Source organism: Marmota monax, unplaced genomic scaffold, assembly GCF_021218885.2.
Source record: "Marmota monax isolate L192 unplaced genomic scaffold, Marmota_monax_Labrador192_F-V1.1 WCK01_AAM20220418_F8-fsc00007, whole genome shotgun sequence".
NCBI lineage: Eukaryota > Metazoa > Chordata > Mammalia > Rodentia > Sciuridae > Marmota > Marmota monax.
In genome coordinates this window covers 11,866,828-11,890,431 of record NW_026692781.1, presented here as the reverse complement: position 1 = coordinate 11,890,431, position 23,604 = coordinate 11,866,828, and the positions used below count along the sequence as shown (strand labels likewise).

Sequence of the window (23,604 nt, the reverse complement as noted above, 5' to 3'; positions counted from 1 at the left end):
TCCCACTCTTCGCTGGCACAATCCCTTGAAAGGGAATTTCTTTCTTTTTATGTGATTTTTTTAATTTCACGAGTAGTTCTATGAATACATTTTCTGTAATAAACTAAATCATTACAGTTACAACCCCCAATCTCCTTTGAGCTCCATACCAATTCCTGTACACATACCAATTCCTGTTACACAACTAAATTTTGTTATCAATTTGTTGTATCTTTCCATACCATTTCCAAAGCATTCATATACTTGTATACCCTTGGGGAAAAATATTGTTCAGTGTGAATTTTTTTTTTGTTCACATTAACATAGATCATATATTTGCATACCAATCTGAGCTTGCTTTTTCATTTAACTGTGAACCGCCTAATTCTTTCCATGTCTTTACCTCAATTGTCTTTTATTGTGACATATATTCCAAAACTTGGAGATACTAGCTATTCCTCCATAGAGGAATTAAGTCTGTGACACATGATTCTTCTCCTTTCAAAGTCACCAAACACCTAGTCTTTGTTTTCTAGTCTTTGTTCTCTTTAGTTGGCTTCATAGCCCCTAATTGAGTTGTCCTCTTAAATCTCTCTCCAACTTTAGATTCTGCAAAACCATGCTGACCCTCCCTTCCCCTTGGCCCTTCTCTTCCCTCCCCTTTGTCCTTTGCTAGCCCTTCTTCCTCCCCACCAACTGCTAAAGGTATCTAAGGTCCCCTAAGGTCCCCTAAGGACCTGTCTTTGATTCTCTTGTTCCTCAGCGTCCTCAGGGTTTCAATGACCATCTTCCCAAAAGACCCCCAGCTTGTTTCTCGGGCCCCTCTCTCTCTTCTGAGCTTCATTCCTAAAATTCCACTGCTCATTCAGTGCTCATCTCCATCTGGATGTTAGATGTTTTCCTGCAGAAGTTTTCAAACATTTTTTGACGAGAACCCCCTCAGGAATAGGGTAGTGCCTATCTGAAGTTGAACAGATAGTAACTGGGTAAATGTCTTTGCAGAATTACTTTTAATTAAATTCTTGTTCTAAATCTATTTTAATGCTTCATTTCAAATGGTATCCAAATGAAAAACAACATCTCACAAATCAAATTAAAGTTTATCACCAATTGTAATTATTTTCTTATTTTCTAATTATACAAAGATTTTTATTAAAATTATGTTAAAATATCTTATTTGGAAGCACAATATATAAAATGGAGGTGTTTTCATGCCCTCATTCCCTCATCACATGGTTAGATCCTGAGCATGGATCCCCAACAGTGGGGCTCTGCCAAAGTTCTATCTATAGAGAACTTTAAGATAGTAATAAAGCCAACCAAAGATCAGTTTGTTTTTCATCATTGCCATATGCCAACAGTTCTGAACGAAGTCAATGATGAACTTCTTCTTCCTGAAGAAAATCTTTGCTTGTATAAATTCTAAAAAATTGCTGAGGTTACTAATAAAGATCAAAACCATTGATATGAAAGCTTCAAATTAGCACATTTATTACTTATCCTTTTATTATACATAAATTATAAGCTAAATCCAAGAATACCTGAGCAAACAGTTGGTCCTGACACAAGTGGCCCAGCTACATGCTTTCAAGAGTAAGGTCCTCTCTGGGACCTTTTGAACTTGCTCTGGGTGTGGTTTGTGCCTCCAACCTTGCGGAACTTCCTGATTTTGACTCAGTGTGTACTGAATAAACAGTGACAGCACTGTGGCGGGAAAGATGAAGCATGACTTGCCTTCCTTCTGTTCCATCATTGAGTGTGTGTGTGTGTGTGTGTGTGTGTGTGTGTGACCATTTGTGGGTTTTATTTGTTTAAAATTTAAAACAGTGAAATGGGGTGCAGACTGCTAGGCATAATATTTTTATGTGGTGAGTGCAAATTTCAGTTCCTACGTGAAATCTTTTGCTGAATTTGAGTATATCTTTAAAATTAAAGTTTCTTCTTTTTACATTGCTGATTGTTTTTAACTACAGAACTAATCAAGAAGATAATTATCACTAGATTATTATTGAAATAATTTTAGCATACAGAGGAAAGATATGTTGAAAATGATCTGCTGAGAGCAACAGAGACGCTGGGTTTTCCCACCCTACTTAGAACAGGGACAGTTGTACCCTCATTCTTGCAGACCATTCAATCAATTGCACTAAACAGATTGACACAACTTCACTGTAAATTGAACTACAATTTAACAGTTGATGCAAACTCGCTCCCTGCCCTGTTACTGTAGAAAGGAACTTTAACTTTAATTTTAACTTCAACATAATTTTAACTTCAACTTCTGATACAGGATTCAAAAATGAGATAAAACCATGCATTCATGTCCTTCAGTTCTTCCTTCATAATCTTCCACCTGTCCTTTCATTTCCACTCTCCTTGACCTCCTAGGTACTTACCCATTGATGTTTCTAGCTGCTCTCCCTCCTGTCACTCTCTTTCTTCAAACTGTCTTCACAGCTTAAGTTTTCTCCCTAAAGGCCTAATACAGTCTGTCCCAACCTTGATTGACTTTCCACTGCCAATTGGGTAAAAGTTTTAGCCACTCCACCTATCCTACCTCCCAGCTTCTTCCTCCTCGAGAGAGACTTTCTATTCCATTTCTGTTCCTCATCAGACCTTGTGGATTCCAATCCTAGCTTTGACTCTCTAGCTGTCTAACATTGGGAAAGTTACTTCACCTTTTTGAGCCATAATTTTTTAATCTCTATAATGGAGATAATAATAGTATCCTTGCCTCATATAGAAATTATGCCAGTCACCCAGAAGTGGTTGTTCAATAAATCCTAGCTATTAGAATTATCATCATCTGAGCACCTAGCAGATACTCAAGATATGTATTGATCAACTGATTAAGGCAATATGAATTTGAGAAGTATGTTTCAAATGCTTAATCAAATATAACTTAAATCTCAAGTTGTGATGTAAGTAGACCCCCTCAAGAGATGATTTCCTATCCAAGAGACGACAAAGTCTGATGCATTATCCAAAGTCTTGTCCCCTTGGGTTTGAAAGAACCTGAAATGAGAAACATTGGAGTGCTGGGAGGGGGTCTGGCAGTCGTGGTAAACACAAAATCCTGAAGGTTTTACTCACCTTGGGAAAATTACTTAAATCTCTTCATGCATCTCTTTACTTATTTGAAAATGAGAATAATAACCCTGAGGGTTGTAATGAGAATTCATTTAGCTACAAATTAGCAGTTAGAAAAGAAAGCATCTAGTACAGAAGTAGGCACATGGGGAGCACTTTAGAAATGCTCCTTAGAGAAAATAAAAAATGAAGACTGTATTGGTATGTCTTCCTTTGCATAATGCTTGGGGGTGTTGGGAATTCCATGCTTCCTAAGTGCTGCCCCTGTCCCAGAGGGCTGTGGATACTGGTGCAGTTAGCTTGTGCCTTGAATGGCCTATTGTCATGTGTACTCGGCCTGGTTCCCTGGAGGGGTATCCTGGGGAAGTTACATAAACCCCCCCTACCTTGGAGGCCCTCTGCCATCTGGGCAGCAGACCTGTTTCCAAGGCACTGGGATGAGGAGTGGTATAAAATGTTAACCCTGGGAGCAAGACAGGCCTCTGACCCCTAACAACACAGCCTTTCTTCCCAAAGCCGTCAGCCAAAATGTGATTTCCCAGCTCAAATCCTGTCTTACTTTTCATCACATGCTGCTGGTTTTAGCCCAAAGAAAACAGATCTGGGACAAGGAATGTGCTCCCCCTGCCACCTACCACATCAAATGATAAGCACTAGAACTATCCACAATTTGAATTGTTCCCATGTTTCCATGGTTTGGTATGAATCCTAGATAAATCTGCCCCTTGAAATTCTCATTCAAAGCATTCCTGTGCTTTCTTATGTGCTCAAATCAAGGAAAGCTGGAGCTGAGTGTGGTTCTTCATAATGCTTATAAAACATGATGGGAGCCAGGTAGTAAACCGGAGTGAAACGGCGAGGCTCTCCCTCATAAATCCTGGTTCCATGGAGCCCATGAAAATGAAGGAGCACTTATGTGGTATGTGCCTCTTCTCTTTGGTATGGGTTTTCTTCCATTCCCTTCCATCAGGGATGAGTTTGTAATGTACATACTGGAATGTATATATTGTTACATACAGATTCCCTTGCTTATCGTTTTTTTAAAAAATGATCTATTATAAATTATTTTCAAGAGCTTGCTTAGCTCAGGTAGAGAGCAAGTAGCTTTCCTTGATTTGCTGCAGACAAAACAAAAGGGCCACAGGAGAATGTGTGAGAGCTTTGTCTTCCTAAGCAGTGTGGCCTCATGATAGAGATGCTGAACAGCGGGGACTATAAACAGGGCTGCCCCTTGTTGAGGGAAAGAAGATGTGAGCTGGCCTCCTTTCCATTTTATTTATTTATGTATCTAGGACGGGTTTGTTTAGGAATGCAACAAAAGATTATTCAGGCTGTTTTGTTTGGTTCTGTTTTTCAGATCAATGTTAATGACAGCCTGTGACCTTGGAGCCGTGACCAAACCATGGGAGATCTCCAGACAGGCGAGTGGTGATTAATGGCAGGGCTCAGCAGAGGAGGGACTGGTGGGGGGTGGGGTGGGGGAGATATTCCCAGAGCCCCTGACTGCCAGGCAATGAAACCCTAGTCAATTTGCATCAGTATTATTAACATGGTGTAAAAAGCAGCAGCAGAATCAGTTGCACTGCTGTTTATCGCAAAACCTTTTCTTCATTGTGCTTCTACTGAGCAATACTATTTCCATCTCTTAAGATTTTTTTGTAACATGCTAAATTGGAATAGCACCTTGACCACATCTTAACACAAGCATTCAAAGATAATGTTTTTGAATAGGCCTGTTTTCACATCTGAAAAAAAAAAAAAAAAAAAAGAGCCGTGGGTGAAAAGGAAATTCTATTTTTCTTTTCAATACTATTTATATATCAAAGGACTTCACGGTCAAAGTATGCAGTGTTCGATTTGATTTGTACCCAAAAGGCCATGCCTTTATACCCATCTGTTTTCTGTCCCTGAATAAACATTGGTTTTATAGCAGCAATAGTTTTCCATCAAGTAACTACCCAACTCAAGATTCTTGATTACTGATATTATTTAGGGGTTAATAGCACTTTAAGTGCTCTTTCCTTGGTTTTATTTCAATATTTATTTATTTTTTATTGAGACAAGGTTTTACTATGTTGCCCAGGTTGGTCTCAAACTCCTGGGCTCAAGTAATTCTCCCACTTTAGCCTTTCAAGTGCTGAGATTATAGGTTTTTTGCTTTTGTTTTTCTCCTTTCTTTTCTTGGTACTATGGATTGAACCCAGCACTTAACCACTGAGCCACATCCCTGGTCCCTTTTATTTTTTTAAGTTTTATTTTGAGGCAGGGTCTTGCTAAGTAGCTGAGGCCCTCATAAAGTTGATGAGGCTGGTTTTGAACTCACAGTCCTCCTGCTTTAGCCTCCCAAGATGTTGGGATTACAGATGGGTGCCATTGTGTCTGGCCTATAGGCATGTTTTTCAAAGTTTAAGTTTAAGTTAATTGGACTGTGGGGTACAAAATAGTAGCTTAGTATCTTAAGACTTAACATTTTAGGGAAATAAGATACATTCATATATCAATAAATAACTTTATTCTTTAAATCCCCTTTAAGATATAAAGAGTGACTATAGTAGGCTGAATAATGTCCACACAGAGATATCAGGTCCTAACCCCTGAAACCTGTAAACATTACTTTATGAGGAAAAGGTATCTTTGCAGATGTGATTAAAATAAGGATATGAGATCCTTCCTGGGGAGATTACCCTGGATATTCAGCTTTTCCCAAGTCTCCTTATAAGAGACAGCAAAGGAGATCACACATTCAGAAGAGGACACAGCAATATGAAGGCAAGGCTGAGATTGGAACTTTGTGACCATAAGCCAAGGAAAGCTGGTAGCCCCTGAAACTGAAGAAAAGGAACAGATGTTCTCTTAGAGCCTCAGAGGGAGCACAGCCTTGCCAACACCTCAATTTCTGCTCAGTGAGCTTATGAAGAACTCCTGGCCCCCAGAACTATGAGAGATTAAATTTCTGTTGACTTAGCCACCAAGTGTATGGTATCGTTTGGTGACTTTAAGAAATAAATCCAGTTATTATCCTCATTTCACAAATGGGAAAGATGAGATTTAAAAAGGATAAGTAGTCTGAGGTCCTCCAGTAGTAGGTGGTGGACAGGGAATAGAGTCTAGTAGATTAAGCTCCCATCCTTCATGATCCATCATGTTTTTGCTTTCCTACACATGATACATCACTCAGCAATTTTCAGTGATGCAAATGTGTCTACAGAATTGACTATGTTATCACTAAGCCCAAAAATCTCAACAAAGTGCTCATGAACATGTGTATCCAGAGTTGATTGGCAGCTCTTTGTCCTCATCCAGACTGGGCTGATGGAGCAGTCTCTATCCGGATCATTCTGGAGGAGCCCTGGGAGGATCTTGCTCTGCTAGTTAAATGCTTTCTTCAACAACTGAGTGGCCCCAACAGCTCACATAACCCCACTCGACATCCTTCAATGTGTCCAGCAAACAGAAAGCCAGAATAGCTGGTAAAAGCAGAACTGCCACAGTCTGCCCTTATAATCACCAAAAACACAACTCATTCTCCTTCTTGAAAACAAAATGTACTCATCCTCTCACCAAGAAAAGCTGCATCCCATTAGTCATGGCATCAAACTCCAAGTCCAGAATCTCTGAGTAATATGTGCTCACTCTACAAAATGTATGAAGGAAAATTAAACACCTACATGTGCCCAGATACAGTGGCTAACATCCACTCCAAACACAAAATACTCATCACACACTCCCATTCAGAAAAGGAAGCTATGAGCCACATTTGGAAGTCAATGTTCTTGGCAAATCCCAAACCCCATGGGACATTCTTCATGAGGGTTGTCCTCATGCTAGTGGGCTGGGAGATGCTGTCCAGTTAATTGTTTTCCATACTCTGGAAAGTTATTCTTATCTGCAGGTCAGGCAGCTTTTCTCACCCTGTTTCTCACCCAAAGATGGCTGAGGGTCCAAGACTTTCTACATAAACACAAGATCAGGGATGCTTTGGCATTAAAGTTCTCTCAAACATTTAGTCAGCTTCCTATATATATTTTATTCTAATTATTTCCATTTGCCAATAACCATATACAGAGCTCTTTTTCATAGAAACATTTTAGGTGTTTTTTGTCACTTCCTTATAATATTGAGGAATAAAGAAATATAGTAAATAGACTTTTCTTTCTCTCTCTTGTGATTTAATCCCTAGTACTTTGGGCCTCACAGGTTTCAGTGAGAGAACCATGTTAAATTATTTCTTTGAGACATTTTTGTCTAGTTCTGTTGTGTATCCCCTAGTTCATTCAGAATTTTAAAGTATAGATGCTTTGGCTATATTTTTAATTGGATTCTTATTGTGAGACTGAGTCTTAGTGTACCTTTCCCATTTAAAGCATACCTTAATTTTAATGTTTATGTTTTAAGGTTGAGAAGCAACTTAATCTTCCATCTGTACAAGATCTTGTATTTTTCTGTTATCTTTCATTCCTAGTTACAAACATGCTGGCCATTTTCCAAATTCACTCCTGTAGAATACCTAGTGAAACAGTCTGTACCAACCAACACATGCTACTAACATTGTTTCTAATCTCTTTGCCTAAGACTATAAGTTTATTCAGAATACTGTTAGCTTCATTGTAGTGGTAACTACACAAAATTGTGTAACATAGATTGTGATCCTAAAACCCTCCTCACTGATTAATGTCAAGCTTATGCCACATACTCCAAGATGTTTTCTTTCTTTTTTATGCAATTGTACCTTGCTTCTATACCAATTTTTTATTAGTCAAGTTTAGGCTAAGTGTTGCTGCAATAACAAATACATTCTGAAATTTCAGTTGCTTAACATAAATAGATGTTTATTTCTTGCTTATATCACAGTTGAATACAGATTGGGCATTTCTCCTATAAAACTCTCCTCCATTTGAGTTCTGGTTTTAATTTCATTGGAACATATTTGAAGTCACAAAAAGCCACATAAAGCAGGGTAACTGTGAAGAATCTGTGTAATTGGTAGTATCTCAACATTTCTACCTACTGTGTGGAAAGATTGAATTTGAGAATAGACTGCAGAGAAGAGGTAGGTGAGGAAAGTGTAGTACTGTCTGGCTGCCATAAGAGGGAAGAGGTGGAGAAGTGAAGATAGTGGGGAAGTTTCTCACAAAAGTAGAGAAGACTGAAAACTGAGTGGGCTGAGGTATGAAGTGCCAGGGCCTTTGGAAAACCCAGTGAAATATGCCAAGAACCCAAGAGCTAAGGAAGCAATAGCCCACGTGGGACAAAAAGTGATGTGGCAAAGTTGGAGGGAAGGAACAAAATTTCTTTTTTCTCTTTCTCTTCTTTCTCTCCCTCCCTCCCTCCCTCCCTCCCTCCCTCCCTACCTTCCTTCTTTCCTTCCTTCCTTCCTTTCTTTCTTTAACTAGGGATTGAACCCAGAGGCACTCTGTCACTGAGCTACAGAGCTACATCCCCAGCTCTTTTTATTTTTATTTTTTTAAATTTTGAAACAAGGTCTCACTACGTTGCTTAGAGACTCACTAAGAGGAACACAATTTCTGCATTGATATTTTAGGTCAATAGTAGCTGCTCATGGGTGGGCTTCTTAATCACTGCCATAAACATTATTTTATTTTTAGGATATGAAGTTCTGCCAATAAGTGCAGAAACAAAATTCAGGGAGACAATACATGAAACCATGTTTTTGCAAATTTTTCCATCAGAAATCTTATTGTGGTTCTAAGCTGCAAATGTCATTCACGTTTGCCTCAGATTGAATAGGTTCAGATATTTTTTAAAACTATTCTCACTTCTCGATATTAACATTTGAACAAAAGAATAGAACCTTCTATAAAATACAAATGTATTTCTAACTTCCTAGATTTGGAATTGGATTTTTTAAAATATTCCTTTTCATTTTTTAAAGTTCTGGTGTTTATTCTATTAATCCTTCCTCAGAAGCATGACTCTAACTAAGCATGTGGGTTTCCCCTATGATCCCTCAAGGCCTGATTAGCATCTCAATTTCCTTCTTTAATAAAAAATTCAATCAGGAGCCACTTAATGTTCCTGATTGGGTTTTTAAGTACAAACAAAGCAGTGGTACAAGTTAATCTATGAAAGAAGCACAGAGGAGTTAACAGGACCACTTTAGGAAGAGTAAGGATAGGATTTTGTCTTCATTTCTTCATTTCTTTACTTTCCAGGGGCTATGGACCTGTGCAGGACTCCCACCTTGGGGTGCCATGTGCACATTTACATTTCCTAATGCAAAAGACCCAGCTTTGGGCTGAGGGGCATTCTGGGAACTGGATTGATGAGGCCAGACCCTAAGGGGATCATTTCTTTAAAGGCAATGCCAGAGAGAGAACAGAGAGGCCTGGAGCATTGAAGTGAAAGGTAGTGGCAGAGACTGTAACAAACAGAAGTGAATCAAGTCCTAGTGGACAGGCAGGGACAAGGGAAATGACTATAGCTGGAGGCTGGGGAAGGACGATGTGTTTTGTGTCACTTCCGACTTCTTTTAAGCAGTTGAATTCTTGGGAGGGACTCAAGCATGCTGTTGGGTATTCCAGATCTAAATTTACTGGATATTCAATTTCTTTATAGCTACTGCCTACTTGTTACCTCGGATCTCTGCATGTGTGCATGTGTAAGTGTGTGTGAGATTGACGTGTTTGAGTTTTATCTGTGACCCATCTTCTGAGATACAATTAGGTAAATTATCTTGGTTTTGCACACTTGAACAAAATTAAACACAGCTCAACTTTGCCAAATCTTTATAAGGGCCTGGAATAGAGGAAAACGAGATTAAGGATCCAGGTGTTCTTGCCATTGATTGTTTAGGATTGTCAGAGATTTCTTGAATGCACCTCACAGTGCTGTTGAAAATACTTTTCCAACACTTATCTGTTGTGTCAGTTTGCTGTGCTTGAACTATCCTGAGTCATACAGTCTTGGGGAAGAGAAACTAATCTCTTTAGCCTGGCAGTTAATCTTCCACACCAAAATGTAGGTCTCTGAGGTTTGGGGTAGAAGGACCATTCCATTGTACTGGTACCAACCAGAGCCTACCATGAATTAACACTTCAATAAATCTATGTACACTTTAAGTTCTTAGATTCAGACAGCCCAAATTCCATGTTCTTCAAACTATATCTTGACATATTTTCAAAGTCTGATATGAAATGGGAATCTTGATTTTTGCCTCTTGATTTATTGCTACAGTAGGAAGCAGGGGGCAGAGTATCCCTTTTAGAGTGCACACACAATTATTGGTGGGAGTTTATGTGTTGGCAAGATGAAGTCAGACTAAGATTAAAGTGTACAATGCAGTAAAAAAATCTAGGTAGAAACAACAAAAAGTTGGCTATATTATTATGTAATAATATGTAGTATTGATACAAATTATTATTAGTTTCATTTTTCTACACAAGAACTTTTCCTAATCATCTATTGGCATGCATCTAAAATATACTGCACAAGTCCTCCTCATTAAAAGGAAATCAGTTTCATTGATTAAATTCTGTTATACCTTTGAATACAAAAGGTTAAGACTTCCTCACAAACTTTTTAATTGATTGTGTTGAAGATAATCACCATGTACATAAGCCAGAAATAACTCCCTAGTCTCCTGGTAAACTATTCATAAGTTAAAATGTTTCTGTGTTTCAGGTGGCTGAACTTGTAACCAGTGAGTTCTTTGAACAAGGAGATCGGGAGAGATCAGAACTCAAACTCACTCCTTCAGTAAGCTCATCCTTCTATTGTCACGTACTTACCCTTTTGAATGACATTTCCAAAAATAACTCCAAATCACAGCTCGACAATGGGAAAGACTGAGAAGGGATTTAAGAAAGGACTCCTGAAAGTTTAAAACTTTAATTAAACTTAAATGCTAAACACTTTATTCCCAGGTTTCTGATTAAGAGCAGTGAGCTACTTAACAAGCATTTCCTGAGCATCCACAGTGGGAAAAGCAGGTATGAGGGAGGACGTGCAGAGTGAAATTCAAATAATTCAAAACTCAATGCTGGCATTTCATATGTGCCTACTTTGGAATGGAAATACAGCAAAAGATTAAAGCGAAGCATCCAGACTCGAGGAATTACATTTTATTTGCCAATTTTGAACTTTCAAAATCTCCAAAGCAAATCTTTTCAAACCTGTTTTTTTTTTCCTCTTTGTTTGCAAAATGGGGAGTGTCACCTGGAGAACTAGGTTGTGGTGAATGCAATGCTATTTATGTTGGACTCAGCCATTCAATTATTTGAGAAAGCTTGCAATGGGCTCAGGATGCTGCTGTTCATACATGTCAGGATGCAGGAGACATAATACCTCTATCACAGCCTCAAAGAGCGGGCAGCCTCTTTCTTCCTGATGAATGATTAGCTAAAAACATAAGACCCGACCACTCTGAGAGAGGTGCAAAGAATTTTAAAACCTGGCAACTCAGCACAGTAGGTTCAAGGAATGTGTCGATCATCTAGCATGTGTTTTTGAGCATTCAAATCAGTAGAGTCTTGAACATTTGGAGGTAAATTAAGATCTTTAGGGGTTTTAAGATGCCTTTCTTTGCTGACATTTTAAAGCAAGAAAAAGCAGCAGAACCATCTCCTAGCTTGATTACCTTGGAGTCAGACTCCACCAAATAACAAACACCCACCAATTATGTTAGTTTTCAAATCAACGTCTAGTCATACAGAATTCTAAACATCCTTTTATTCTTTTTTGGTGGTGTCACCAAATTTCATTATAAAACTAAAACTATTCAGTTAGTATGCATACATTTCTGTATCAAAATCTAATACAATCCAAATCTCTCCCAGTGACAGATCTACTTTAAAATAAAAACTATTCTCTCCTTTTAAAAAATGTTTCAGAGGCATACACTGAAGGATTTACACTACAATAATACTACAGGTCATCTAATTAAATGAAAAAAAAAAAATGTGAGTAAATCACCAGCACCAGTGAGCTGGCAGGTGCAGTGGCACAACACTGAGGAGCCTTTCTCTAGGCTCAGGTAAGGCATTTTCTGAAGACATAAATGAAATTAATTTTGTGTTGGAAACATGGCTCTATATGCTAGTCTGTCCTCACAAAAGACTCCTTAGTCCAACTGATGACTGTCTCCTGTGGGATAGAGTAATCTCTCCCTAGTCCCTTTCCAGAAGTGTCTGGAAGTGTATACACCCAGAGTTGATACCTGCTGCATCCAACTATCTCCTCATTTCTAGGAAGAAAATTGTCCTGAAGCTCCTCAGGTATCATGGTCCCAGAAGTCATCACAATAACTTTATAGAGACAAAGTCTATCCTGGACCACAGCCAGAGGTCAACACTAGAAGCAGGGAGTCAGTGAATAAAATATGGTTGAGCATTTTCATGTGTCAAGCAGGAAGCTAAGCACTATATGTCCGGCAATGAGCATCAAGCCGCAATCTTCCCTGCCTTCAAGTACCTTGTCAACTGGTAAAAAATATAGACATTAAATAATCATGAAAATTATATTACAAGATGCAAAGTGCTGTAAAGGGAAAGCACAGGACGATGTGGCACCTCACACTCATTTTTCTCTCCTCAAACATTTTTGATTAAGAACTGACTAGTCCAGAAATAAACCTTTACAGTTACAGTCGATTGATTTCAACATGAGTGGACAATCCAATGGAGAAAAATAGTCTTTTCAACAAATGGTTTGAGGACAACTGGATATCCACAGGGGAAAAGAATGAAGTTGATGCCCTACCTCTCACCATACCCAAAGTAAACATAAATTGGATCACAAACCTAAATGTAAGGGCTAAAACAATAAAACTCTTAGAAGGAGATATAGGTATAAATCTTCTGGTTTCAATTTAGCTGTGGTGTCTTAAATATGATACCAAAAGCACAAGAGACAAAAGATAATAAGTTTCAGAGATGTTGATCCAGAGATATTGAATTGGACTCTATCAAAATTAAAAATGTTTTTGTATCAAAGTATATTATAAAGGAACTGAAAAGGCAATCTACAAAATGGGAGATATTATTTATAAATCATATATCTGATATGGACCTTGTATTTAGAACTTAAAAAAATAATCATAAAATAAAAAGAGGACTGGGGTTGTGGCTCAGCAGTAGAGCACTTGCCTAGCATGTGCGGGGCCCTGGGTTCGATCCTCAGCACCACATAAAAATAAATAAATAAATAAAGGTATTGCATCCAACTACAACTAAAAAATAAATATTAAAAAAATAAAATTAAATTAAAAAGATGGTTCAATTTTTAAAATGTGCAAAGGATCTGAACAAACACATTTCCAAAGCAAATACATAAATGGCCAATAAGCACATGAAAAAAATTCTCAAAAGCATTTGCCATTAGGAAAGTGCAAATTGAAACCACTGAAAATACCACTTCATATCCCTTAAAAGGACTAGAATAAAAAAGACAGACAATACCAAGTGTCAATGAGGTTGTGCAGAAAGTGGAACTTCATTCATTGCTGGTAGGAATGTGAAATAGTGTAGCTGCTTTGAAGAACACTTTACCAAAAAGTTAAACAAGAGTTACCATATGACCCTGAAATTCAACATCTAGGTGTATCACCAAAAGAAACGAAAATATACATCCACACAAAAATTTACAAATGAATGTACATGGGAGCATTAATTTATAATAGCCAAAAAGTGGAAACAACTCAAAGGTCCATTAACTGATGAATGAATAAATAAAACATGGTTTATCCATACAATTGATATTATTTGACCAAAAAAAATGATGTACTAATACCTGCTACATAGATATTCCTTGAAACCCCTATGCTAAATAAAAGAAGCCAGTTAGAAAAGACCACATATCATACAATTCCATTTATATGTAATGTGCAGAATAGGCAAATTCAAACAGGAAGTAGATTTGTGGTTCCTAAGACTGGGACCTGGGAGACAATGCTTCTGTTGGTGTGGAGTTCCTCTCGGGGTGATGAACATGTTCTAAAGTTGTGGAGATAGTTGCACACGTATATGAGCATACTTAAAACCCCTGAATTTTTAAAAAAGGTATTTGTATATAAAACTCACCAGAAACTAACTAAATGAACAAATAGTTAATAGCAAAGAGAACTATAGAGAAAATAAAACAGAATGCCATGGTTCGGGAATGGTTTGAATGTGTTCTCCAGAGTTTCACACATTAAAATTTAGTCCCATGGTGAGGTAGTAAGAGCATAGAAATTTAAGGACTATAATGTTTAAAGGCAGGGCCTTTGGGAGGTGATTAGGAGCCTAGAGAGCCCCTGTGATTTAACCAGGCTAGCTTTATAAGAAAAGAGGGACACACATACATGCATTCCTTGTCTCTTGCCAAGTGATGCCCTGTGCCACCTCAGGACAGCCAGCACAAAGGCCTTCATCACATGTGGGTCCTTGAACCTCTAGAACTATGAGCTAAATAAACCTCTTTTCTTTAGGGAGCTGCCCAGCTTTGGATATTTTGTTACAGAAACACAAAAGGGACTGAGAATATTCTTATAGGAGCATTTTGGACCAAGACTCATTGTTCACAAGAGTAATCACTTTGTCCAGGATATTTCACGTCCTTTCCAAAGTCCAGTCTTCTTTTCTGATAAGACAAGTCTGAGCAGAGGCTATGGGAGTCAGTGACCTTCTCCCTAGTGTACAGATATTTTCCTCAGATTTGGCAGCTACTGATTTCTGCCTTACCCAATCCCACTGTCATTCATGAGTCTGAAGGATGCAGGCATTGCCAACATCTCTGGACCAAGAGATGGTGTGGACCTGCCCTCAGAACCTGTAAGGGTATCAAAATGATGTGGATCCACACTGTATCTAGAAGACAGACATCACCTACTCTAAGGCAATAAAGCAAGCCAAGTTATAACTAGGCAGTGTAGTCTTATGAACCAATAGGGCCACAAGGGAGCTTCTTAGGCCCTGGCCTTCTTTAATAAAAAGGGAGGGACATTCTCACTACAGTAGAATTGATTGTTTTTTCAAGAAAACCATTAACTCTCCAATCCCAATCGATTATTCCCCTAATCTAGTCTTCCCAACAGACACATGTCATTCTTTTTCTTAGTACACCTAAATTATATCAAACACTGTAACTTCATGAAGTTTAAAGGCTGGGAAAGAAGAATAAATGGGTGCCTCCCACCATCATCCATCCAATGACAGATAAAGACTTAGGAATCTATTAATGGCAGAACCTTATTGAAAAATACAATTGTTGAACCAATTCTTGACCCTAAAAAAAAATTAATATAAATGGTTTCTATTTAAAGTAAAATTGATTTAAATGGTCTTTTCCAATTTATCCCATTCTATCCTGCATTCTCACTACCAAAATAAGAGCCTGCTTTATTTTTGTGACAATAAAATACATCTTTTTCCCCTTGATTTGTACCTAATTCCCAGTGACCTGATGACTTGATTCAGTAGCAGCTACCCATATCTGAAGACAGATTCTGGCCCCAAGGACTTGCGTGCTATAAAGTTCAAATAAATTCGCTTACAAATCTCATTAAAAAAAAGAGGTGGGAATGCTTTATTTCTTATTACAGATAAAAGAAAAAAGTGTGCGTAAGGATTGATTGTGGTTTGTGAAGTGTTCAGTTGGTAAAATTGGACCATTGTGGTGAAGCATCTGACAAAGCACCTGTGAAGCCCCCAGTGTAATAAAGCAAGGCTCTCCTCCCCTGTTCTAGGCTATTTTTGATCGGAACCGGAAAGATGAGCTGCCTCGGTTGCAGTTGGAGTGGATTGATAGCATCTGCATGCCTTTGTATCAGGTAATCTTGACCTGGGGAGGCGGGCTGGTCCAGACTGAGCCAGAAATGGCACTTCTAGAGGCATTGGTTTTGGGGAGATCCTTCCAGGGCATCTGCATTGCTGCAAACTCTGCTGCAGTTTGTCTTTCCCCAGAGTTCCCATCCAGGAGTTGGTACTGGGAAGCTGGAGAGCTGAGCTCTCCACCACTTGCTAGGATGTGATCTTCATGGGCCTCATCTTCCTCATCTATAAAGCAGGGATACTAATATTTTATCTCAGCATTTCCCAAACCATGCCCCAAGGAGCACAAATAGGGTCTAAAAATCATCACCTCTTCAAAAACGGCTCTCAGGCCTGGGTAACTGAGGAAACACCCATGCATGTATGGAAGCCATATATTGAAGACTCAAGAGAAGTCCTGCAGGAAAGAAACATACTTTATTCTAAATCTCTCAAACATGTTTGACCATAGAAATCATAATACACACACACACACACACACACACACATTTTTTAACCCATATTAATATTATGTGAGACACAAGGGTTCCCGAAACTGCTTTCTGCTCTAACCCTGTGGTATTCAAAATCTGCCTCTCTCTGCAATGCAGGCGACACCTCCCACCCAGTTAATTCTGAGGGAGATGAGCTAATGATTTCTAGGTCTGCTGCCTGGAGTGCAGACCAGCTCCTGGCAAGGAGACCAGTGTCAGCTTTGAATGGTTCACATTCTGCTTTCTGAGTATGGATTAGGGCTGGCATCAGTTAACACTAACAGTTTAGTGTACATTGGCTTTTAATTCTACTTCTAAGCATTTGCTTTCATCTGTAAAACCTGGCGAGTTCTTTACCCCCAACCTAGCTCAATCAAACTGAGCTGCTTTTCTAACTTCAAAGCGAGAAACATGCAGGGAAAGCAGAACCTCTTTAGTTTCTCACTCTGTGTAACTCCATTAAGAGCACAGTATTGTTTTTTAAAGACCTCACAACCATTAAGTTTCAAACTTATCTACCACTTCATTTTCAGTACTTTTAGGAACTGCTGAACCCTGTCACAGTACCCAGGAAACAAACAAATCAGAATATTGTCTTAAAGATGGAAATGCAATTTTTCAATAATTATAAATAACAAAAGTGAATTCATTTCTTGTTTTATATGATCCATTAAATGCCTGCTGGCATATAATCAACCAAAAACAGTTTTAAAATAATCTGAAATTGATTATTTTAGTTATAAATGGAACATAATGTTCTTTCACTCAATAATGAAAGATTGGGCAAAATGAATCAAGAATGATGTATACTTTGTTATCTGTGGCTTCTCAGCTTTCTTTCTTCCCATCTGCTCCTCCTACCCCTGATGTCTCAGAATAAGCCAGGCCCCCATGTGTAAAGCCCACAGCTGTTGGATCAGGTATCTCTTGCTTTGCTAAATTGACCTTGACTACCCACACTGAATTATTTTTCTAATGTTATGCAGTTTCCTGTGCACACTTAGGAAACAAATGGATGAATGAATTATTCTTGCAATTAATAAATTTCATTTACTGACAGTAAAGTTTAGAAGGATGAAATTATGTATATGTGGGGCTGTTTAATTTGGGGTGCTAAGTTTGCAAAATTACTTTGAAACATACACACTTTTCCTATGTGATTAGATATAGTAAACGCTGGAAAGGGTTCTCTTGTGCATTTCCATGTTATTTCATTTTTGATTCACAATTATTTGGGTTTATCATTTACGTTGTGGTAAATACTTTGAAACCCTTAGGTTAAAAAGTAAGTTACTTGAATTTCAACTAAAAATAGCAGTTTCTAGTGTTTAAGGAGCAACATTACCACTTCACATTACATATCTTGATTTTTCACATCTATTTTACTTTATTCATCTGTGAGATTAGATACATCTGCAGAAAATTAGCATATAGAAAGGATAAGTGACATTGCTACCAAGTTAGGCATGTGTCCTGCTCATCCTTGACCTTTATTTTGGTGAAGTGGCCTTTCAACTGCCCCACTGTGCCTTTGATGAAAGGGTCTCCCGCTGTTGTCTCTCTCTGGGGAGAGGCATGTCATTCTCAAGGGGAATATGAAGGAGCTGTTGACAAAAGCTCATATTTGTACTTGCCACCATTATCTTCTTATTTAGCAGACGATGAAAATCTTGCTCTTTTTAGATTCCTTATCACTAATATTTTTTTTCAATTTCATAATTTCATTTGTAAATTCTTTGTAAGGCCTTGAAACCACCTTGTCCAAGAGCCCTCAAATTGAAACTCTAGCAAGAGTTTAATCTCTCTATTTTGTTCCACCTCATACAATGGATATTCTCCCCACTGTTCAATAATCTTAAATTAACTGTTGGTGCTCCAGAGTTGAGCTAGAATTAGTCGCCAAGCAGAAATCACATTAGTGGGAAGACACAAAATCTTGAGGAAATGTCAAGCAAGGAAAGTCACCGATGTGATGCTGGCCACTGAGCCAAAACATCTGAGGAAATTCAAGTTGGTGTTGGAAGACTGGTTGGAGGTTTTGAACCCAAAGAGTCTGAGAGGACAGAAGCCAAACAGAGAAGTGTCAGGAATCCCAACTGTGATCAGGCTGAAATAACATGGTCTGAAATATAGAGCATAAGAATCCAATTTGGTCTTGCTGTGTTGACAAGGGGATAGGGCAAAAGGACACAGAATAGTACATGGGGGACAAAGCGCTGTCCCTTCTAATGGCCAAAGCCCCGACCCCAAGGCGAACAGGTGTGAGTGATAAGAAACCTCACTAGAGTTTAAATAAACAGATTCAGAGAGAGACAGACAGAGACAGAGAGAGACAGAGAGAGAGAGAGAGAGAGAGAGAGAGAGAGAGAGAGAGAGAGAGAGAGAGAGAGAAAAAGAGAGAGAGAGAGAGCGCTAAGGTGAGATCCCCCTGCTGGTGGGGACAGTGTGGACAGGAGTCTGACCAGCTGGAGGCTGTATGTAGAGGAGAGGAACAGAAAAGGAAGTTGGGGAGGGGAGGATGGGCAGGCAGCTACCCAGGCAGAGCTTTTTGACTTCACTGACTCTCACGGGGTAATTCGGTTTTACTTCATGGATTTAAAAGGATTGTGCTTATCGAATACCCTAACAGATTGGGCACTTTCTGCCTGAGACTTGTCTCTTAACCAAAAGATAAAAATTATCACTACTCTCAGATATGCCTAGGTGGGAATCCATTGCATTTAAAATCAAAACTTTTATCTGTGAGATAACTGCAATTTCCAGTCAATTTGGGATTATGTCAAAGGGAAAATGAGGACTCCTCCTCCTCCAAAATCTATTTATTAGGAAGTTACCAAAGTAATGAAATGATTGAAAGTGACTGATAGAAAATGTATAAAAAAATAAAGACAGCAGGAAACAATGATCAGTGGGTTGTGTTCACCCTATGTCTTGTATACAAGAGAAATGGAATGTTTCCATCTCAAGAGGAGAAAGAACAAGTTTTCAAGCCATTGCTTTAGCCCTAGCAGCATGCCAGGTAGGAAAGGTTTCAGGATGGTCCCTGATCCATGGGGAGCCACTCAAAAGAAGGTCTGACATATCTGTACACATACATTTAGATGTTCATGGATAGTTCTCCAGAACTTGATCATCTTTTTAATCTCATGGTTTCAAACTTTTCTTGAAAGAAAGAAAGAGGAAAAAAATGGTCCTAAGAGGCAGAAGTCATGATTTATCTGTGACAGCATTTTAATCAGAAAGCATATAGGAAGCCAAGAGTGGGCAGGGAACCATCAAAGCGTGTTCCCCCAGAGAAGACTAAAGCCCTGGTTAGTTAGCTCTGTCCTAGCAGGGTTTCTCGGAGGAATACATTGACATCTGATTCCTGTGCTTTCTGCTGTCTTTGCACCCTGCTGGGGAGCCATTAGCCTGCTGCTCAACATCTTTAGAAGGAAAAAAAAAAGTAAGAAAGAAGAAAAAAAAAAAGACACCATCAAACTTTGTAGTCATTGCTGCACCAGCCTTAGGGATAAACAGAAACCCTGATGTCACAGTATCATTCTGAGCTCCTCTTTGTAGGAGCGAGCTAAGTTTTTGCCCCTAATTTCCATTCTCGGCTTAAACCTCAGTGTACCTAGAATGTGACTGATGCACAGAGGCATTATAAATCTTCTGTCTGTTAAGGACTAAGCAATTTAATTTTTCTTATGAACATCATCAGATTTCTAGCTCTGTCCCCAATTGGGGTGGATTTTCTCGCATATAATGAAAAAGAGGAGCATCTAACTAGAATAATTCTTCCTCTCTATCTAGAGAAGAAAATTTTCCATAAGATCAGTGTGTCTCTGTTTAAAAATGTCATGGGTTTCTGTAGCAGGAGGGCTTCTGATGTAAATATTACAGTCAACTTAGACTTTTTTTCTGTTTTCAGTTATAATGATCATTCGGAAAATTTATTTTACCTGATGCAGTGATTAATATGCTTTTTAGAAATAGTAAGAAAAAAGTATCTTTAGAATATACTTGAAATTGAAGAGACTCTAGACTTAGACATTGGTAAACTGAAAAAGAGGATATAAAGTGGTCCTGTAGGACAGTTTCTCTGGATACTGTTGAAAGTACTTTAAAAACAACTCAGTGTTTCCCACATGATCCATGGCTTGAGTCCAATTAAAAAAGAAAGAAAGACAAAAAGAAAAAGAAAAATAACTCATGGGTTGCAGGGTAACTAGTTAGAGCATAAACTCATCTCCTCTTAAAAAGCCTATAGGGCAAAAAACTTAATACCAAAAAAAAAAAAAATCAATAAATGAACTAGGGAACTGAACAGGCACTTCACAAAGGAAGAAATATGATCAGTCAACAAATATATGAAAAAATGTTGAACATCTCTAGCGACCAGAGAAATGCAAATTAAAACCACACTGAGATTTCATCTCACTCCCGTCACAATGGTAATTATCAAGAATACAAGTAACAATATATGTTGGCGAAGATGTGGAGGAAAAGGTACACTCATACATTGCTGGTGGGACTACAAATTGGTGCAACCACTATGGAAAGCAGTATGAAGATTCCTCAGAAAATTTGAAAGGGAACCACCATTTGACCCAGTTATCCCACTCCTTGGCTTATACCCAAAGGACTTAAAATCAGCATACTATAGTGACACAGCCACATCAGTGTTTATAGCAGCTGAATTCACAACAGCTAAGCTGTAGAACAAACCTAGGTGCCTTTCAACAGATGAATGGATAAAGAAAATGTGGTACACATACACAATGGAATATTACTCAGCCATAAAAAATAATAAAATTACGGCATTTGCTGGTAAATGGATGAAACTAGACACTATCATAGTAAGTGAAATACGCCAACCCCAGAAAACCAAAGGCAGAATGTTTTCTCTGATATGCGGATGCTGATTTATAATGGTGGCGGGTGGTCCTGGGTTGGACAGGACAGAGTGAGGAAGGGAGAGGGATGGAAATGGAAAAGATAATAGAATGAATTGAATATTACTTTCCTATGTTCATATATGAAGACTTGACCAGTGTAACGCCACATCATGTACAACCACAAAAACAAGAAATCATACTGCATGTATATGTGATATATCAAAATACATTCTACTGTCATGTATAACTAAAAAGAACAAATAAAAAAAAATTTTAAAAAACCTACAGGAAATGGAATGTGGATAGAACAACTTCATCAGAAAGGGAGGCAGGGAGGTAGGCCAGAAGGAAGGGAGCCAACTGAATTCCTGGGTGAGGAGCCCAGACATCTCTCTCAAGCCCAGTGAAAAATGCATTGATTTAGCCTTTAAAATATCTTCCTTCTTACATGTACTATATCCAAATCTAAGTGCTAATGGTAAAACTTGTTAACCTGAAAAAATCCTATGTAATGTTAGTCAAATAGAAATGGAAGAGAATATAAACATTCAAAAGGGCCAGTTCTGTGCAATTGACAGGCCCCTCCACTACAGACTGTCTTCCAAACTTTTGCCAAAATGATCTTCCTTAATAAAAAAGAACAAGTAGGGGCTAGAGATGTAGCTCAGTGGCAAAGCGCTTGCCTAGCATGTGTGAGGCGCTGGGTTCAATCCTCAGCACCACATAAAAATAAAATAAAGGCATTCTGTCCATCTACAACTACAAAAAAAAATTAAATTAAAAAAAGTATGCTTTCCATGGTGGTTCCATAGTGGATGACCATGCATCACTCTCAGAAGCCTGAGATTACTACTCCCATCCATAAGACTGATTCCTTGGCTTAGAATTAAAGGCCCCCCTGGTTCATTCTGAGCCCTGACTTCCCATAAGATGGGTTTCCTGAGACCCCCCTATTCCCGGTACCCAACATAGTGTGGAGCACAATAGAACTGCTTCAGTAAATGTCTGTTGAACAAATGAATGAAGGGGAAAAAAAAGCAGATGATGGTTTGCAGTGCCACAGGTTAATTATAAGCAGTGGGATGTACAAAGTATGGTTATAATGTCATTTTAAGTTATCACCTATAAATATAAAAACCCTTTCATCAGAGTATGCCCTGTTATATTCCTGCCCATAATCTCAACTATATGGCCTATGATATCTTTTTAGAAAGTGGTTTAGTTCTCATCATGGTTGAATTGGCCCTTAATTTTACTGTGAAGAACTACTTTATAGCCATGGATTTTTCAAAGCTTTGACTTTTTTTCAGTTAGGAACTACATTTAATTTTCCTTTATCCAGCATTGCCAGAAAATGTAATCTTCTAGTTATTTTAATAGTCAATGTAAAATATTGAGCAAGTATATATCATATATAGATTTCAAGAAATTATGTGCAATATTGTATACAAATGACTTCAGGAAATTACAATGCAATAAAATGCACTAAATTTATTAGGATTAAAATTTAATGTTTCTTTGACTTAAACGACTTTCCAGATTCTTCTACACTTAAGAGTTAGCAATATCAACATCAAAGAATCATGTGCTGTGTGGAATGGAATACCGAACAGCAGAGGGGGCTCATTAATAAAAGGACAGTGAAGTGCATGTCACCTCTGGCCTCCTGCATGACCCTTTGCTTTGCCTGTGGAGGCATCTCACACCCTTGGCCAGATTCCAAAGCTCTTCCTGCACTCTGATGTGTGGGGATGTTTGGTTTGGTAGAGAATTTTCCACCTCCAAATATGAGTTTGACTTGGTAAAGCAACTAGGTCTGTGTATATTCTCTTTTAAATAAAATGGCCTTTACTTTGTTTTATGTCATGCAACTTTAAAAATAAACTGTTCTTTATATGGCAGTACTTAATCTATTCCGTTTCTTATGTATTTTATGAGCTCAAAAACTGCCATCATGAATCAGTATTTAAATCCTAGAATCTGGTGAAAATTTTTTATATATGCCCTAAAAATGTTTTTGAGGATAGTATTTAAGATAAAATCTACTTCTCAATAACCAGCTAACCAACATAAATAACTCTTTTAAAAATATTTCTGCTTTGAGATCACAAAGCTAAAACTCACTTAACCCAAAGTCCATACAAGGCTTGGAATGTTCTCTTTACTTAAGTTACTTTCCAGTTCCTCTCGAGAGCATATTTTAAAAACTGATTGACCTCCTCTTCATGACCCTCTCCTCCTTCACTCTCTTCAGAAGAAGGAAGGAAGGAGGGAGGGAGGGAGGATGAGGGGGGGAGGAGGAGAAAATGAGAGAGGTGGAGAGAGAGAAAATTGCCATTTTTAGTACTGGGATATGAATAAAGACCTCTTAATTATTGTGGGGTTTTGGGTGGATTTTTTGGTTGTTGTTGTTTT

At 38.3% G+C, this 23,604-nt stretch overlaps 1 protein-coding gene across 1 annotated transcript in view; it reads left to right on the top strand.

Annotated features, from left to right (window-relative positions):
• Window positions 1-23,604, top strand: part of Pde11a (phosphodiesterase 11A) — a 381,530-nt gene that overhangs the window by 330,159 nt on the left and 27,767 nt on the right. Inside the window, exons 17-19 of the mRNA XM_046447555.2 lie at window positions 4,427-4,490; window positions 10,711-10,785; window positions 15,752-15,835. Coding sequence (XP_046303511.1) covers window positions 4,427-4,490; window positions 10,711-10,785; window positions 15,752-15,835 — 223 coding nt within the window. The remainder of the gene's footprint in view (window positions 1-4,426; window positions 4,491-10,710; window positions 10,786-15,751; window positions 15,836-23,604) is intronic.